Source organism: Heteronotia binoei, chromosome 10 (assembly GCF_032191835.1).
Source record: "Heteronotia binoei isolate CCM8104 ecotype False Entrance Well chromosome 10, APGP_CSIRO_Hbin_v1, whole genome shotgun sequence".
In the NCBI taxonomy this organism is placed as follows: Eukaryota; Metazoa; Chordata; class Lepidosauria; order Squamata; family Gekkonidae; genus Heteronotia; species Heteronotia binoei.
The window spans coordinates 66,561,772-66,582,358 of record NC_083232.1 but is presented as its reverse complement, the minus strand read 5'-3'; the positions used below and the strand labels follow the sequence as shown (position 1 = coordinate 66,582,358).

The following is a 20,587-nucleotide window of genomic DNA, read 5'->3' as shown; positions in this document are numbered from 1 at the left end:
ATTTGATTTATCCCCAATGGAAATAAAAGTTCAACAACTGGTTTATTACATAAATTTTAATCACACTGGAATGAGGTAATTTCCTTGTGTAGAAACATAAAAATATCAACACTAACATAGATAAAATGTATGTCATGGAGAAACTGTATGTCATATTACACTGCAAGTTGCTGAGAGAACTCTACCAGTGAAAAAACATAAAACTGTGTATGCTTTATGACTTCTGTTTAGAATGCTCTGCACAAAGATATCTTCTCTTAGTCATGATAAAAAGTATTAAGTCAGAGTATTAAACTGACAATTCAGCAAGTACTATATTTATACAGATTGTGTTAATAGAATTTTATCAACTGAATTTTATTTGAAATTTAATTCAACTCCCCCCCCCCCCCCCCCCCAGTATTTTGTACCTGTGTATCATAGCATATGGCAGACCAAACCTTATTTCAGTCATTGTCCAAAGACAAGAATCCCTTTCACCATACCCAGGGCATTCTTTGTAGGAAAAGCACAGGAAATCATTTGCATATTAGGCCACACCCCCTGGTGTCACCATTGTTTCACATAGGGCTTCTTGTAGAAAAAACCCAGCAGGAACTCATGCATATTAGGCCACACCCCCTGACACCAAGCCAGCCGGAACTGCGTTCCTGCTCAAAAAAAAGACCTGACCATACCTAAATAACCCAGGCAGACTTGTTAGATTATGAACAATGAGATTACTAAAGAGACCACAAAGACATTTCTACCACAGCAGATTCTGCCTAGGAGTAATGCAACGGTTGAGCTCATGCAACATGTGCCTTCACAAGCAACAAACTGCAGTTTGCCTGGTGCCTGAGACAGTCCACTTCATGTTTTGACACTGTCAAGCAGGCAACAAAACCAGGAACCCCATTACCTCTTGACCACAAGACTAGTGAACAGCATACAGTTTGGTGGTTCATAAGCCATGAATACCCGGGATCATCTTCCTTATGGTGTGCTTCTTATTCAGGTCGGGGAGGAGCAGGGAAGGCCACTCACACTGTTGCAAACCCAGTAAATGCTGATGGGTCTGTACCTGCTTACTTAATCAATACACTGGCCTTTTCAAAGGTATCAAAACAATACATTACATACCATATATGGTAACAACAACAACAACACAGCAGTGCCCAACAGAAAACTTTCCCACAAAAGGCAGAAAAAATATAAGCAAGAAGAGTGATGCCTTACAATTCTCCACGAGACAGAATATTGTAATTAGATAACATCAGGAGGACACACCACTAAATAAATACAGCTATGTAAAATGAAAGCATGAAATTGAATTGACACTAATGTGTTTTACATGTAAATTACTTTCTTGGACATATAATGAAACTTTTGGTGCATTTTCAATCAACATTCAGCTCCGTAACACTCAAACCAGGAAGGAGACAGAGAATAGCCTAATAATACTGCCCAGCTCTCCAAAATAACAGAACAGTTTTTCTAATTACATTATTTTCTAACCTAGTCATCAGTTGCTTGCCTGCCACTAGAATGTTTTCCTTTATCCATAAGCCTGTGGTATACTACTGCTACCCAGCAGATGCACACAATTAAAAAAAATATTTTTTTTGCTCAGTTTCTTTTTATACAGAACTATGCAAAGGTTGACTGCTCACTTTGCATATCTAACAAGTCACACAGCTGAGAAAGGAAGAGAAAAGGGTTTTTTTAAGTGGAAGGATTAGTATATACACTTTAACACTGTACATCTTCTGAACAGAGCACATTGCCTACTATGGCCAAAGAGAATATAGCCTGAATGGCACAGCTGGGCAGACTGCCCCACATGCTGCACTGGCTTTCCCCATCTAAATGTATTTGGAAAGGAAAGCAAGGGGTTTTGTTTGTTTTTAACATAACTTCCATTTAAAGAATCACATCATATTTTTAGAATAGGAAAATTTCTGATCTACCCAAGGTTCAGCTAGCTCGGAATGGATTTTTAAAGATGATTTCATCTTTATACATTTGATCCCCAAACAATGTCCCCTTTAGCTACTATGAGTCTCAGCAAAAGTCTGCCGTGAAAACCTTGTGAATCTTGTGTCACTCCAGAGTCGGAAAGGCCTGGTGCTTGCACCTTTACCTTTTTAAAGTATAATCTGAAGGAAATTAAGGAATATGGTATTAGAAAAAGAAAACATTTTGAATTTGCAAATAACTGCCTATTTAATTTATAAGGTTCTGATACGAACAATTAATAGGCTTGGATTCAGGGTAAATTTTCCATTAACACAAAGGATGGGTAATTTCCACAAATCCCCTCTTTCTGCTGCAGATTCTGAACTGCCTCTAGTGTGTTCCTGACGCTCTTCTGCCCTCTAGGAGAAGCATTTCAAAGAGATTAGTAGGATGAAGTTAGGAGGGAGGGAGGGAAATGTTCTGTTGCACCAAAAAAGTGCCTTGCATGAGTAGAAAGCTAGTCTAGATTCAACCCACAACTTGGTCACACAATTATAATAATTCCTGTTAGATATAACAAAATCACTTATTTTCATTCTTTCATTTAATTGAAGAAAATAGGGTAGCCCAGGAAGGAAAGCTGCCCACAGTCCTCAAAGTTGATGCTGTTGTTAAATAAACGATATCTGAAACCATACCATTTTGATAATTTTGAAAATTTAGATAATTTCAGAAACCACTGCAAATTCAAATTTGCATGGCACAATTATGTAGAACAGATTTTGAGTCCAGTGGCATCTTTAAGACCAACAAAAGTTTATTCTACATATGAGATTTCATGCACATGCGCACTTCTTCAGATAACATCTGAATGTATTAAAGGTGCCACTGGACTCAAAATCTGTTCTAGATTTTCAGACCAATACGGCTGTCTGTCCACCTGCATCTAGTATGAATACATGTAGGAATCTAGTATGAATTTGTCAATCTAGTATGAATGCATGTAGGAACAGGTTCCGTGTGTCAACTGCCATTCAGGGTACACACATTCTGGATATTCCATGGAGGTGTCCTGCACAGAGCAGGAGATGGGAGATATCTCAAGTTCTGCATCTGGAGTGCTTCTGCTGTGTTCACATTCTTTCAGATTGTTTGTACTGCTAGACCACCTGCTTAGAGTTTACTGTAACTGAATCCATACAACCTCCACCCCCAGCAGATCATCTCTACTGCCTAAGCTGTGATGGCAATTTCTGATCTCATAAAGCATATGAGTTTACTGAGGCTGCTGTTCATGAAAAGTAGACTTAATCCCCTCAGGCTATTCAAATGACTGCACTGTAATATATATTTATAATATAAAATACAATACATAATTTTTAGATCTTCTGGCAGCACATAGTTCCCACTTTTAAAAAGGAGGAATTTGAATACATACACATGCCATACACATGAACTCTCCTCAACGAATCGCTGATGAACGCATAAGTATAGCTTCTACAAAGACCTTACAAAAAGCATTATGACAATATAGGATTAAATAAATGTCTCTCTGCCACATCTGCAGCCTCTTGTTATTGAACAAGTATATTACAAATGCTCTTATTCACACACGCTTCTGATATTACCGTATTTAATCACAGACAGCTGGAGCTTACAGAAACTCTTTACAAAATCAAATCATAATGTCAAACTTGAAGCAAGTTCTGAAGAGACATTCACTGATGCTTTTCCATTAGTCGAGTTTTCATGACAAAAACAAAACAAAAATCACTAAGAAAAGTAGTTGTGAAAACTAGAATGGATTTAAACGCCTTTGAAGTGGGTTGTTGTGCATCATCCACCTCTCTTTCGAAAGTTCTAGTGTGGCAAAGTAAGACTAGAATACATCTTATCAGTATAAAGTTCAGATAGTCCAGTCTTTTTTACAGTGAGACCTGAAATGAACCCAGGTACTCTTTTGTCAACAAGCTTCCTTATCTGGCTTTCACGAAAATCTGAGAGCTACCCCCAAAATAAGGAGTATCACATCTCTTGCTGACTTCTCAGTTGGTAACAAATGTACAGGAAGAGAATTCAATCTGATCCTTTCAAACATTAAAAAAGTGTTGTTGATATTTAAGTGTATATTGCCATATGTATATTGTTGCACATTATAAATATTAAAAGTGGATATTTGTTGCAGCAAGATCTTTATCCAAAACACCTTCAGGCCTGATTTTACAAAAATGTATGTGTATGGTTTCTTTACAGTGCTATACCATTTGTCTGTTTTGCAAGGCACAGCCCTTATGTCTGGTATAACAGGACAACATAGTCCAGAAGCAAAAAAAAAAAGTCAGATGTTCATGAATGAACCATGTTGAAACAACCAACAGAGAGAAAAACAACCAAAAAACTCCAGAATATTTACAGAGGCTGTGGTCTTGACAGTAAGAGATACATTTTTAACCTGTGAGTGTAAAAACATAAATGAGAAACAAGTTTGTGTCTCTTTGGCTTCCAACGGAAACAATTTCAACCCTTTGTATGCCACATCAATCACTGGCATCATGCCAAGAACAGATATTAATCCAAATACCTTCCTACAATCAAAAGTGCATCCATTATTATCTGTATATTGGAATAAAATATTCCCTTTCTGACAGCTGCAAGAGATATTTGGGGAGGGGGAACTATAATTTATTGATCTTAACAAGACTGTAAATACATAACAACTTTGATCTTAGAAAATGCATTTCTTCTTATTTGCACATATTTGCTGCCACAGTGACAAAATAAGCTCCAGCAAGACTTTTGAGCCCCAGTCTGGCAGCTATCCAAGGTGCAGATGGCTTGAAAGGCAGCCTGAAATCAGTGTGCAGTTGATGAAATACTCCTTACACCTGACCCCTACTTCACACTAGGTACAAAAAACAAGCTGAACATGACCAGTCAGAGAAGCTTCATCAGGCATCTTGGTTATCTGGAACTCTTTCCTCAAGGCATTCGGTGAGGCCAGATGGCCAAAAGTAGGGGTATCACAGTAAACTGAGAAAGGAGCATTGAGATTAATAGAAGAGAAAAACTGGAAGGAGGGGGATAGGAGGGAAAGGCAGAGCCAGTTTTGTGGCGTTTCAAAAAAATCAGATTTTTTAAAAAATGGCAAGCTGCCCTACCCATCAAGTTAAAGAAATGTAGTTGAGTTATCAAGTTAAAGAAACGTAGAAAGGGAGCACATTTCCCCCAAAAAAGGCCTACTTTCAAAACATCTAACAATACACATAATTTTCCAGTTCTTTTCCTCATACAGAATCACATCTATTCTAGGTGTCAAGGAATGAGCAAAGAAGTCAAAAAATAATTTGCCAACATTGATACATAAGGTGGTCTCAAGCTCATATTTATCCTTGGGCACTTTATTTGTTCACTCTCCCCTCTTAATGTCCATAAATATGTTGGTTTAGTACACAGTTTCATATATTCATGCACATACATGTTGGAGAAATGCTGTGCTTCCTGTTATGCTTTATTTCCATAACACAAGAGTGAATACAACCTGAATGCTCTCTTCACTGTTTATATTGCATGCATCCTCTTTCTAAGGTTCCATCAGCCAATTAGAATGCTTTTAAAAAGCATGTGACTTAAAAGCACATTCAAAATATACCAAAAGCAAACAATAGGCTACAGCTGAAAACACAGCACAACCAGTGTGTAAGCACAAATATAGACACTGTTCTACAAACAAAGCCAGATATCAAATTCTAAACCCAATATCAATTTATAGATAATTATAACCTGAAGCAAAAACACAAAAAAAATTGATTTGCTGAGAACTGTTACTTCCAAAGGTGGTGGTGGTGGGGGGACTCAGAATGAATTGAACTTCAAGAACCTACTGGCAACACATTCATAATGTTTTGATGGAATAATTTCCATCATGTACACTTCAGATTTCTTGGTCTTAGGCATTCCCCAAACAAAAGAACCATCTCTTTCCTGCTATATTTAGGAGCAGTTAGTATTACAATTAAAAATCTCAAGCAGTTTGTAAGTCTTTAGTTTGACTAATCATGCTAACACCATGGACACCATAATAGTAGTTTATATATATTTTATATATATATATATATATATATATATATATATATATATATATATATATATATATATATATATATATATATTTAGCACAAGTACCAATCATGCAATAAATCATCTTGTGATAAATGCATATCCCTTTTTAATAGGGCTTGTTGGTCTAAAGTCATATATTACGTATCAGCAACAAAATGCATTTAGATGGACTCAAATTCATAATACGTCTTCAATATATAGACCCTGTTCCAAAGACTTCTGCCACAAGGTTAATGTAATTCAGTCTAAATTGGTATAGCCAGAGAGTTTCACAACAAAAAGATGAAAATTACTTTACACTTTCATTAACTTGTCATTAATACATGGGAAACAGAGAACTGTTTTTTAAAAATATATGAGCATCATATCAGGTTGGACTGAGTTTTCCAAAGCCAGACATTTTTAATTCAGTTGCAAAAGCAGACTAGTATTAAAATCAAACTGTATGAGGTCTAGAACATCTAATTGTCAGTGGATTGTTAAATATGTCAAGTGTATGAAAATGGTCAAATACTAACCTTGTAACTTAAATCCTGAAGGAAAAAGTATCATCATGGTACCATACGTGACAAACAATATCACTAAGACATGTTTAAAGTGTTTAGACAAAGGCAAACCCAGGAGGAAAGTGTTAAAGGCATACTGAAAATGCCAAACTGCATTATGAATGCTCCACGGGTTGCATATTAATACCTATAATAACACAATATGATTTCTAATAACTCTACTGCCACTATTGTGTATTGATTTTCAAATGAGAGTTCATATTGGTACGCATTCTGATTGCATCATTCTGATGAGTTCCCAAATATTAAAACTGTGATCTCTCTAGTACAGCTGCAATCATTAGGTAATATATTATCATATATTGCTTTGACAGGCATAATAAATTACCATCTTCCCACCACACTGTTATTTGGTTACCAAAATATTAGCTTGACAGAAAAGATGATTCTCGGCTGCTTCTTTAAAAAAAGTCCCAGAAGCTTATGGTTTAACGTAACAAAGTCCAGATGCTGCCTGTGTGCACTGCCTTAAACTCTTTAGAACCACAGTGCAGAAATATATATACAAGTGTGCTAATTTTATTACATATGCAGTCTTACAGGGAGGTACACTCTCTTTCTTCTTGTGTGCATGTCCACTAACATGTATGAAGGATAACTGAATGTCCTATGCATACATTTCCGCACTATAAGGTTACAGAGTTTGTAACAATGCCCATATTTCTCTATTAATGTATTATCTAATTAAATCACATGGGATGGAACCGAAAGGTCACCCATAAAATATTAATCTGTAATATTTATCTTTTCAAAAGGCACTATTTGTATGAGGGTATGCAGCCTGTCCACCTTTTTATTTTAGGTGGAAATATAGTGAAGATGATTAATGCATATGATGGTAGAGTTCTTGAAAAAAGAGACATACCTAACACCCCCTCCCCACAAAGGACAGTTGTCTTTTTTTTCCAAAAAAAACTCAGCCACAAGGTCAGATTTCCCCAGAAACATATTTTGTAAAGTGAAAACATGGAGTTTAAAAATACAGGGACACGCATTGCTTATACCAAATGAGTAAAGTCATGGAATGCCCTGTGTGTCTCATCAAGTACTTGAGGCTATTGTTTTTTCAAAAAAAAAAAAAGTCCCCATAAATTGCTCCATGTCCTTGGTTTGCCAGATTTTGAGGAATGCCATGTGTATCATCCCTATGCCCCTAAACAGTTAATGCTATAGGCAATATAGCAGTCAAGCTAGCTACAGGCTGCTGCTGCTGAACCAGCAGCAGTGGTAATATATACTAAATGGCCACAGAGGTAAATGCAATTTGAATCGACCTTGAGCAGGGGGAAAAATACTAAAAACAATTGTTCAAAAAGCCTAGAGGATTTGATGGATCACAAAGAAAGTCTGCACACTGCAGTATACCTAACAGATCGGTGGTCCCCAGGTATCACTGGGGGGGCTATCATTTGCACAAGGATATCCTGTTGACCCTCCCCCAAAGTGGCAAACCTTCTTGCTTTTCACAACTAGTTGATATATAGATTAGGAGAGAGCTAATGATGTAACACAAATGGAAAACTATTGCCCAAAGTAAAGAAAGTGAAGTTGGCTGCAGAGAACTGTGACCATTTCACCACACCCGTAACCAAAAGCACCAATCGTTTAGACAGTCCAAAAAAAATTATACCCTCTATGCATTTCAATTGGCTCTTCAAGTTTGTTTTCCCTCTAAGGAAGGCTCACATTCATTTAACTTCTGACGTCAAACTTTAGAATAGTATTTTTCTTTTTTAAAAGTTCATCGGCAGTGCATGGAATCTTTTGAGGGAAAGAAAGGAACAGCATTACAGAGCTGGGAAGAAATTTAAAATTGATTATTTAATTCATTTTTGGCGCCTTGCACTACAATCTTATTAGCAGACGGTGGCCAGAATTGTCAATTATACAAAAAAAATGCAGCCGACAAAACAAACGAATACCTGCCTAAAGCACCCCCCCACCACCACCAAAAAAGTAGCAAGCCCCTGCTTCCAGTCTTTTCAAATCCAAGTGTATAACTGTAAAATTTATTTAATATGTGTTTACTGGAACATTAAAAAGCAGTGGCACAAAGACTCTCCAAGATTTGGCTGGGTTGTCAGTTTGCCCTCCTTTGACCCTGGAGCCATTCAGATGCTTCAGCCTCTAGTGGGGACTGGGAGTGTCCACAGCGTCCCTTCTGAGGGCAAAGTGCTCAACTGCACTGCCCACCTCCCCAGAGCCTCTGAACCCGCCATTCCCCTGCCTGACACTGTTCAGGCGAGCTGCCGTCCTGTAGCACGAGGAAAGAGCTACCTGGGAGCACAGCGTGTCGAGCTTTTTACCTTAAGTCATACAGATACACCCTTTCAGTCCCTCCCGAAGACTCTCTATAAAACTGCCCTTTTAATTGTTTGCTTGAAACACACACACACATTTTTTCTTGTTCATTTTGCCCATTTCTTTTATTCTCCCCCCCCCCCCCCCTTCTGGTTGTTTTGTATGCCTTTAATTCGACTCCTTTTCAGGCTTCCCAATTCAAGGCAGAGAGAAAGAGAGGGCAGAGAAAGCGAGCCTGCAATTTACGCCAATCAACTATCCATCATCCGCTAAGTGCCTAATGGTATCATATCGACGGCGCTGGCCAGCCCCAGGAAGTCCCGCTCGCCGTCCGCCACCACGTACCTTGGTTTGGAGATAATGAGGGTAGTAGTAAGTGTACTGAGGGTACATTGGTTGCTGTTCCAAGCGTTTGCCCATGTAGCTGGAATCTGGATCTCCGATGCAGGGAACTCGAGGGCAGGGCTTGTACTTGCCCCAGGCCTTTCTTCCTCTCAAGCCACTATTCCTGACAGGACTGAGGAAGCTTCGCTGGTCTCCAGACTTCCTCGCCTTCGGAACCCGCTCGCTAGTTGCCCCCACTTCCCCTCCAAAAAAGACACTGCAAGAAGCAAAACCAAGCAAACACGCACGCACGCACACACAAAAATGTTAAAAAGAAAAATCAAAATATAGGAGGAAGAGGAGGAGGGGTGAAATGTTGCTTTGCTCTCCTGCACCCTCCTCCCCAGCGTAGCCCCCCCTCGCTTGAGTAATGTCAATTGCCAGTGTCTGTAAAGCGGGGGTGGGGGTGTTGGTGGGGGGTGGAAGTCCTGTCGGAGAAATCGGGAAGACAGGGGAACTCCAGATCGCTGCAGCTCAGCTGGCTCTCGCTCTCTTTTGCTGAGAAGCCCTCTCTCTCCACCCCGGCCAAAAAAAAAAAAATTAAATAAATAAAGATAAAAAAAATTAAAAAAAATTAAAATAAAATTTAAAAAAACCAAAACAAACAAAATTAAAAGCGTCTGGCTCGCAACAGCCTAGTTGCTGCTGTCTCCCTTACGGAGTGGCATGGTGCTTAGGGCTCGTCTTGTCTTTCATTCAAACCCCCTCCTTCCCAGCCGGTGGGTGGAACTACCCAGCCAGCCTCTCCCTCGAGAAGCAGACGCAGTCCAGAAGGCTGCAGTATTTCCTCCAAGAAGCACTCGGCGAGCTCCAGCCCCTGCGCCGCAAGCAAAGCCCCGCTTCCCTCTGCTGGCTAGCGCGGAAAGGCTCGCCAAGCAACGCTCCTGGCCGCCGCTCCTTCTTCGCTCGCTCGCTCGCTCGCTGGGAGAGGAGGGTGGGGTGGGGGACTGGCCCAATCCCTTCCTCGCCCGGCAGCCACTTCCCAAAGTTGCCCCCCGAAAACGGCGGCGGCGGCGGCACAGGAACACACACAGGCTGAACAAGAAAGTCTCCGGCAAGTGAAAGAAAAGGCGCCCTGTCTCTTTAATCATATTTCCCCTTCCCCCACCCTCACCGGCCAAAACGCGCTGAAATGGCTCACAAGCCTTAGCGGGAAAACTACCCAGAGTTTCCCTCACAAGGACTTTATCAAACCACAGCCTACCTCGGAGTTAAAAGGGGGGGGGGGGCTGAGGCCCCTTTAATTTTGTTGGGGGTTTTTAAGCAACGCATTATCACAATATTAAGAACACAATGACACCTTTTTCACCGAAGTGGGAAAGCTAGCTTGTGCAAGAGCATCCATTGAGAAGATGCAAGACCAGAAAAGAACTCCAGAAGAATGACAGCAGGAAATAGATGATTATAGGTATTTCAAGGTGACTGTAAAATAATATTTTGAAATTCTACATTCCATGAACTTTTGATGTGGCATAAACTATTGTCCTGACACTGAAGATAGTATAGATAACTGAGAATGCCATTAATTTAAATATGATTGTATTTGTGTGTGGGATTTATGATCCTATGCAGCTTTCATGGGGAGCAAAAAACACTGGGATTTTCCCTCACAAATCAGCATGCGCAGGATTATAAATGTGGATGTCCCTATTGTGTCCTTGTGCTGGAAAATTTCCTCAAAAATTGCTGCCCTAGCAAATAGTGGCAATCCAGCTGTATATGATCCAGCTATTATTCTCCCAGCAACCAGATTCAAAGAATGTAGGTTCGTTCCCACATTACTTTTTCCAGTAAAACAGAAAGACTTCTTCTAGATTAGAGGAAAAGCCTCTAGTTTGTGGATTTTGAAATGCTAGCTGGGGTCAAGCTACAAAAGACTCCTGCAGGGAAACCAGTATTCTCAAAAGTAACTTCCATGACAGCCCTAAACTGATTATGTAAAAATGGGTCCCTTTTCTTCAGTAGAAATTGTTCCCAAGTAAACATTCAGATCAGAATGGGTGGAAATTAAGACATATTATATTATAGCTACCAGGTGTCATTTTGTAGAAAAAAAGGTGGTGGAGCTCATCCAGGGATTGCTATGCAGCTGCACCTACTATTCAATGGACAAGGTGGGAAGAAGGAGGTGGAACTGTCAGAAAGGTTCAGGAGCTGTGCTCCTGTGAGCTCCCACTGAATCCTAGGCCTGATAGCTTCTATCACATTTTGGGACACCAGAAATAAGGATTATGGTATATTCCTTTAATCTTTACTAAAGATTAAATCCTGTTGAAATCAAATGAACGTTATTCTGAATAGCCATGCCTAGAGTAGTTAATTCCTTACCCAAGTATCAATATGTAGCAAATATAGAAGCTACTTCTACACTACTACTTCAGAAGAGACAGAAAGTGAGTTGTATAGATGTAGATGAAATGTTTCCCATTGTAGATGTTGGTTCCCATTCACTCCTGTGGGGAACAGAAAAGCACTACATTGGAGTGCCATGAGAGCTTTTTGTTTTGTTTTGTTACAAGAGCAAAAAACCCCAACTACTTTCCATCTTGACAGTGTGCAGACAATCACCTACTGACAGTGATCCCAAAGGGCCAAAAGATGTCAAAGTGAGCAAAGTAATGCTCTGTGCCCATACCAGCAAAAAAGGCTATTTGCTGTGTTTTTTCTAATGCCTAATAGCAGCTACTTCCCCTAAACCCACAAAAGTCAAGGTACTGTTGAAACTTATGGTACATTCACACTACACTAAATAATGTATTTTGCAACTGGATTTTTACTATTCTTATACAGTAAAAATCCAGTTGCAAAATGCATCATTTAATGTAGTGGGAATACACCCTGGCTGCAAGCAAGTTTCTGGTCTAGCCAATTTCAAAAGTAAGGGGTAGTTGCCCAGGGTTACCTGTTAAAAGGTAATATCTGTATTTACATTAACATCCACCTGCCATTGCATATACTACTTAGTATGTTCAAAAAGAAACTTGAAATGTATCTAAAACATTAGGCACATTGGAGGGGTTATATGGGAGGGAGAGAGAAGTGTTAACTCAGCCTGGTGGTATCCATTGCATGCCCAGGGCAATTATAACACATATCTAATACAAATAAATGCTGTTATTTGAAAACCACACAAGTTTAACCAGAAACCATAAGAACCCTGGGTAGTTGCCCAGGGTTACCTGTTAAAAGGTAATATCTGTATTTACACTAACATCCACCTGCCATTGCATATACTACTTAGTATGTTCAAAAAGAAACTTGAAATGTATCTAAAACATTAGGCACATTGGAGGGGTTATATGGGAGGGAGAGAGAAGTGTTAACTCAGCTTGGTATTATCCATTGCATGCCCAGGGCAATTATAACACATATCTAATACAAATAAATGCTGTTATTTGAAAACCACACAAGTTTAACCAGAAACCATAAGAAATGAACATGTGTACTACCAGCAGTGACAGCTTTCCATACCACTCACATCCCTGAAAAGCCTATTGTCTGTATGCAGAATCCTTTACAGTGTCATTCAGTTCTCAGAGCTATCTTCAGCTTTGCTGACAATGATTTAACTATTTTTTTAAAAAAAAAAAAATTAAGCAACACTGCATTGGTTTCTTTCTTTTTTAAAACTTAAATCACACGTAATAGTCTACTAGGACTGCTGTCAGCTGCTGTATTATCAAGCAAATTATTTCAGGAGGCAACCTCCCCCACACACACACACACTTCTTTTTTTTTTCAACAAGGGGACACTTCACGAGGCTGGGTTGGGCTAAAATTAGACCTGCCAGCTGTATTTTGGTTTGTGGGCACATGTCTGCACGTGATTTGGGCATGCAAACATCACACTTGGCTTCACATTGTCAGTCTGCCGTTTATAGGATGCAAGAATGGTATTAATCAAAGAACTTTTTTTTTTGTATCCTAATTGGGGAAATGAGGAGTGCAGGAATCTTTCCATGTACTCCCATCTCCATCAGGGAGGGAGAGGAGCTGGTTTCCGAATTGCATTAAGAGAAAGAGAAAGTTGTTCTAAAACAGGGGTGGCCAAACTGTGGCTTGCAGCTAGAGTGGAAACCCCATCCACTAGGACAAGTTCTAACTACCAGTGCCATCCTAAGCAGAATTGCTGCCTTCAAAGTCCAGTGAAGTCACTAGCCATAAAAAGGTGTAACTCTGCTTAGGATGACACTGCATGTTTCTCACATTACAGATGTACATCAGAGCCAGAATGGTGCACCTTCCTCTTATCTGGCTTTTCCACAGATCCATTGGCTTCCATGAACAAATCAAATTCTAGTTTGAATTTTCACCAGCTGTCTGCACCATGAGAGATTCAGCACGTCTGGGACCTTAAGATGCTCCATCTAGTTTCTTAATCATTCTTTCCAACTTCACAACCACTTTGTAAATTTGCAGCCCACTCCTGGTGCAATGTGGTGCTCTCTGTCTTGTAAATAATTTTATGCTATGGTTTAACAGTACCTGATTGACATTAAGAACTAGAAGACTCTGTTTTTAGGACCCCTTTCTGCCTCTCGAAGCTTCTCTGCCTGATAACCACGCCCTTCCCTTAGTCTCTATTTGGTTGCTCCTTCCCACCCATCTATTACAGGAACTTTATCCTCACAGATACAGCATTGGATGTAGATCAGGGAGACCAGGGTTCCTATCCCTGCTCAAGCATAAAAATTACAAGGTGACCTTGAGCAAGTCCCTAAGACTGCAGATGTAAAATCACTTTTCTGGGAATAAGCCCCATTGATTAAAATGGGACTGATTTTGAATAGGTGTGCTTAGAACTGCTCCCTGACTCTCAGCCTGACTCATGAAGCTGTGAGAACAAAAGTGTATGTGCATGGGGGGGGGGGGGGGGGGTCTGGACTGCTTAGACCCTGAGTTCCTTGGAGGGAGGGCAGAATAGAAGTTAATACATAATTAAAGTACCTCTTGAAAAGGCCTTGAATGTATGTTCAGGTCCTTCTGGACTTTAAAACAACCGAAGTTAAATGAAAGGGAAAAGGTGACTTACATAGTAAGTAGTCACTGCAAGATTGATACATACTTTGCATCATTGAGACTTTTGTTACTCAAGGCACATTGCTACTTAGGGCTGATTAAACTCTCTACCTACTACCAATCAACACATACATTTTGGTTTAGCCACAAAAGAGTGGAGTTTTCATTTGGCTTCGAACGGAGCACCAGTGATCTGTCAGCCACAACATGAGGACTGTGGGCACTAGTCTTTATTTTAATATAGAAAACACTTTTTCTTAAATCTATACGCTAACTTCCTGTTTGTTTCCAGATCCAAAGAGGGAAAAACCATATCCAGTATTTAAAAAATGAAATAAAATATTCTCTCCCTGGCCATCTGCATGCTTGACCTACTATCTCCCCTTCATATTAGGATCTAAACCACTTTTCCTGGGAAGACTCCGGCATAAGCCCTCCATCCTCATGCTCTATCGAAACTAAATGTGAATTTGTGTAACTGAATGGAATATACATGCTGTTCAAGTTTACTCTAACTTCCAGCTTCCTCTTTGTCCACTCGTGTTGAACTGTGCACTGTAAGCTCCTAAAACCAGGTACCTATTAAGTTAGTGATGAAATATTACCAATATTAGTAATGATAATGGCAATATTAATATTATTATTATTATTAATGATAACATCAATACTGTTATTACTTATTGTTGTTATTAATAGTAATAATTGCATAGATGCTATTTAGTTACTCACTGGGTTTTTTACTAGGAGCACTGATTTTGCTTTGTTTCCTTCATAAAACCTGAGTTTGCCATCCTCCTGATTCTTCCTACGTGAGTTTCTTGACATTTTTTCTCTCTAAAACAACAGCTCAGTCTTCAAGATACCCTTTGGCTTGTGTAAGCCCCATTGAAATGAATTGTGCTTGTTCCTGCTGAACATTAAGAAGGATCACTTTGTATTTCCAAAACTTATGGCTGTGAGGAAAAGCTGGAAAATATGACTCAAGTGTGCCATAAAGTGTCAAGAGACCTAAAGTCTAATAAAAAGGCCGAACATATATTTCTTTAAAGGCTTTGATCCTAAACACACCTATGCCAGCAGAGACCAATTCAGGTCAGAGGGCTTCCATCAACACAAGCATGGAATTATTGGTGCTAAGGATCCCATCCTTTGTGAAGTCAGTGGCTAGCAAGTATTCCAGGTTGAGCAGCTGATGCTTCAGCAATAGGAAGTAATGACAGGGAATGTTCTTTTGTTAGCTGGGAATCCTCTGCAGTTTTGGAATGTAACAGTAACACCATTAGAGTTTGGGAAATTGGGACAGAACAGAGTGTGTATATGGGGCGGGGGGGGCAGAATTATGGCAATTTTGGGTTTGAGATAGAAGGAAACAGAGATGGGGGAGAATGGAGTTGCAATCTGGCTTCGTAGCCAGGGCCTGAAAATGCAGAGATGCAGTTAAAGGTTACTCCCATTATATGTGATAGTGCTTGCTGCTTAGCTCTATTTTGCTACACAGGCAGTCAACTATGTGGCACAATATATCTCAAGCAGTTGTTTTCATAAAAACTTGGGCCCCTACAAGAAACACCTGCGCTTTAGAAAGAATTTTATGTCCCACATAGATGTAGAATGGAAATTAAAGTGCATATGGAGTATCTACAATATAACAGTAAATTATATTAACTTAATCCATCAGGCTCTATTTAAGATATTCTATTTGCTGGTACTCAACCTCTCCCCCCTTATTACTTTCACCTTTGTCAATACAATAACTATATTCGGGCCGGAGGTAAACTTGTAGCTCAGGCAGTCAAGCAAAATAATGAGCTAGCAGCTTTATAGATGGAACTCTACTGGCTCCTTGCATCACCTGACCTCAGTTGCATTATGGCCTTCTGACTATTTGCAGTGGAGTCACTGAGGGACAATTGACAGCAGATCAGCAGCTCCTTCTTCTTGCAAGTTACCACAGTGGTATAGACCAGAGCAGGGGTTTTCCAATGTGATGCCTGCCAACACCATTCTTTGCTGCCCACCGAGTATGTTTAGAAAGTGGGTGGTGCCAGGTGGGGCTTTTGCCCAGCAGGGCTTTGACTGGCCACTAGAGATCACATTGGCTGTGCAGATTTTTTAAAAAGTTGCTTTGACATTAGCTGCCACCATAACACAAGGCTCTTCTCTGTATGACTGAAGGCAAGCTGTGTGTATGCCATAAAATATTTTTAAACAGTATGTTCATTTTAGAAGGCATCTCATTAAACAGATCTTCTGTCTGAAATGTTGAAGAGTTACAATTAGAGTTATGCATAAATCACTCCTTTACATTTAAGTGGTTGGTTCCACTCCCTATAGCAGCCATTTTGTGATTGGACCCACCACCCAGTGTCAGAATTCCAAAGGTACCTGCATGCTCAAAAAGGGTGGGGAATATTGTAAAAGCAATGTGATTTCAATAAACATTTATTTGGTTTTGTTCCCCCCCCAAAAAAGGGGGTGGGAATCCCTGGATTAGACAGTATAGCTTTGGGGGTTCTATTGCTACAGTTCCTAGTTCAAGACATCTGGCACCTGATATTTCATTATGTGGACAGAACAAAGCTGTAAGAAAACCCAGAAAGCATTTTCCCCTGACTTTATAACGATCAATAAAAAACAGGAAAAAATTCTTTCGTTATTTATACTCCACTTTTCCTCCCAGTGGGGATCTAAAGCAGCTTACATCATTTTATCTTCTTCCATTTTATCTTCAAAAGTAACCCAGTGAGATGAGTTAATCTGACAGAGAGTGACTGGCTCAAGGTCACCTAGTGACTTTCCATGGCTAGCTGTGAATTGAACTTGGGTCTCCCAGATTCTAGTCTGGAATTCTAGCTTCTACACTATACTGGCTCAGGATGTTTGTTTGTTTATTTGTTTGTTTGCAAGCAGGCTCAGGGCAGCTCACAACATGCAACTGTAAAATCATTGCAACAGTTGTAATGGTCAAAGTAAGCAAAGCAGAAAAGCAGAGCTATCCAGGTCTATTGCAGAAGTCCTACATTTCTTTTAATCTTTTGATTGTTTGACGGTTCTATGTTGGGTGGAAAAAAGCATAAAGATGTAATAAATAAATAAAACAAATATTTGAAAGTAAATGCCCATTTTGTTCAATGGGTCTTACTTCCAAGAACATGTTCTTAGGATTACAGCCAAAGTCTTCCGTGCAACTGCATGCTGATTGAGTAGTGCTGGCTCTTTAACATAGATATGAAATCCTCCACTAATAGAAAGCCAAATACAAAGCCATCAGCTATATATCTGGCTGCTGGAAATGCAATGTGGAGGCAAATAAAGCCCACTTTAGATGAACAATGGATAGGTTTGGACAATTTTGACATATATGTACAGCTCCTATGGATCAGTATCTTGCCTTAAGAGACTATAACTCATTAATATATGTGCAGAAAACACCTGAATAGGGAGGGAGGGAATAATGTCCTAGATATTTTACTGCTCAAGGAATTGAATTAATTTAATCTTCCATATGATGTAGCCCAGATATTTTGTGTGACAACCTAATTTTCTCAAATAATAACTGAATGCCAAGCATCTATTACAAATTCATTTCCCAGACCTTTTAGTACAAACAATCTAAGTTCTGGAAGAAAAAGAACTGGCCAAGTATGATAGCTGTAAACCCAAAACAAGGCACTTCCGGCTGAGGGACATACCATTCCATCTACCATAAGCCTTGAGCATGGGGTCCACCAATCATTTAACAGGGAACTGATCAAGAACTGCATCACCAGTTAAATGCCTTACACTACTGACTGTACACTTATGATAAAAGACCCCTCAGCTTTTAGATATTGGCAATATAAGAAACTTTGAAACAAAATTGGGCCATTATATTTTACAAAGTGAAGTAATTATTTTTTAAAAACTAAGAGAAAATACTTCTGCCCAGTAGGCACCTTCAGCCTATGCCAGTATTTGTGCACTGCAGCTTGGCACACAGTATTTAAATTTTAATAAATAAGATTTATTTGCTATTCGATCTTAATTTGAATGCCATGTTCTTCTTTCTATATGGTATTTAATATGTTACATATATTGATGTGGAATAATTAGTATACATGTAGTAAAGTACTATAAATTGTTTATCAGATTATATATACACACACAAAAATCTCAAGATAAATATAAATTTTTGGTTTTTATAATAATGTTTAGTTAATTTTCAAGGTTGTCTCCTCCTTGCAATGTTACATCTCCATTTTTTGTTTCCATTGTCTGAAAGAACTACTGAAAGGGAATGGCAGTGGCCACATCTGTAATTGCATTTTTCCAAAGAGATTAGGGTGGTTACATTGTTCTTTCCTCTTCCATTTTATACTCAAAACAACACTGCAAAGATTATTAGGCTGATGGAGAAGACTTACCCAAGATTATTGGCAGTTCTAGCCTGATATTCCAGCTACTGCACTACATTAACTCTCTCCAGTGTTAGCACATCTTGTATTTTACCAGTGAATCTTGCAATTTTCTAGCCACGAAAGTACTTTTGATAAACTCTCCCTTTGGATGTTACACTGCTCAGGTGAACAGACCTGTTTGCTTATGTAGTCACTGACAAAGCTTAGCCAGCTACAACGATATCTACATCAGCTCTAATGAACATGAATCTGTCCAATCAAACAAGCCAGCTCATGAAGGTCCAAACTGTCTTGTGATCTTGAGACTGGAACTAGACCCTCATGTCTACAGGGAGCCAGTTTGGTGTAGTGGTTAAGTGTGTGGTCTCTTATCTGGGAGAACCAGGTTTGAATCACCAGTCCTCCACATGCAACTGCTGGAGTGACCTTGGGTCAGTCATAACTCTGTCAGAACTGCTCTCTTAAGAGCAGCTTTCTGTCAGAGCTCTCAACCCCACCTACCTCACAGGGTATCTGTTGTAGGAAGGGGAAGGGAAAAGAGATTCTAAGCCACTCTGAGTGAAGGGCAGGGTATAAATCCAATCTCCTCTATACAGAAAGGATATGGAAAGGATTAATATTGCTAATATTCATACTTATCACAGAGAGAGCTTTGGATAAAAAACATGGTTGTGCCCAACGGCATGAGTCAGTTTTGGAATAAAGTAGACACATTATAAAATTAACTCAGGACAATAATCAAGAATCCAAACTAACCTTATTGTGTTATGGAACAGGCTTTAAAGATCTTATTCCTTCTGCCTATATTCATCAGGAGCTTACAAGATTCAGTCTATAAACATATGAGTTTTATTATAGTCCCAAAAAAGCCCCAGATCTGATTCTGGAAGATGCTGTGCATCTTTAATTTTCATTGAAGTCGTTTCACAGAATTTGGACCTTGGTGACAAATGGAATAGAAATGAGAATGTGATTTAAAGAAAATATGAAGATAGTAGTGTGGAAAAAAGGGGAAAGATTCTAGCAAAGAAAAATGCAAATAAACAGTTACAAAATCAAATTCAGATAACAGAAGCCTCTCTCAAAGGCTGCTGGTGCCGGGAAATGTAAAATTTCCATTTGTAAAATAGAGACATCAAAAAGATCATCTGCAACTTAGGAGCACGCTGCTTAAATAGAATCCCCTTCATTTTCTGGCCTGTGCATCTGAATAACAGAATCAAATTGTGAGCTCAAATAGAAGTTTGCCTGCCGAGTGTTAAGTATAAATGCTATGCCAAAGAAAAGACAAGCTGTTCAGTCTCAGTAAGCAACAGCTGGCTAACTTAAGAACTTTCTTCTCCCTCTTTGGATCCTTAAAATGAGCTCAAGAATGGAGCCACTCATGGGCAGCTGAGGAGGCAAAAGCTGGAGAGCGAGTGGAATTCAAATATGCCTGAAAGGGAAACATGGCACATAATGCCACCTACACAGAGGGCAAGAAACTCCAAGAGAGATAAAGCTGGAAAACACTCAAATCATGCATCCAATTGCACAACATGTTCTAAGAGAGGGTTACCAAACGAGTCACCTACTATATTACTGGTACAATCAGTAGTTTATTTCAATGGATTTAGATTGGAATCACTCTGCATAGAATGTACCAGTAGTGTGGTCTGAAAAATAAATAAAGCCCAGGTTTTGTCCATGCATGCCCAGAGAGAAGAACCATTGGGAACAGACAAAACAGCAAGAGCCAAATGCTCTTAAGTTCTTTGGCTCTTAGCCAGAAGTTGAAGCCTAAAGCTAGGCACAAGATCAGTCAGTGGAGAGAGAAGACGCACTTAACAATTTGAAGCTTATTGCTTGTTATTGTTTTTGGGG

The 20,587-nt window shown here is 39.4% G+C and overlaps 1 protein-coding gene across 6 annotated transcripts in view; it reads right to left on the bottom strand.

Moving 5' to 3' along the window:
• RBMS3 (RNA binding motif single stranded interacting protein 3) overlaps positions 1–20,587 on the bottom strand; it is a 1,175,542-nt gene that overhangs the window by 711,652 nt on the left and 443,303 nt on the right. Inside the window, exon 1 of one of the 6 annotated variants that reach the window (XM_060248822.1) lies at positions 9,270–10,160. The exons of 2 other annotated variants lie outside the window; for them this stretch is intronic. In XM_060248822.1, the coding sequence (XP_060104805.1) occupies positions 9,270–9,344 (75 nt within the window). In that variant the 5' untranslated portion in view covers positions 9,345–10,160. Of the gene's footprint in view, positions 1–9,269; positions 10,161–20,587 lie in introns of those variants that run through there. 3 more of the 6 variants (XM_060248821.1, XM_060248820.1, XM_060248819.1) reach the window with 3 other exon arrangements.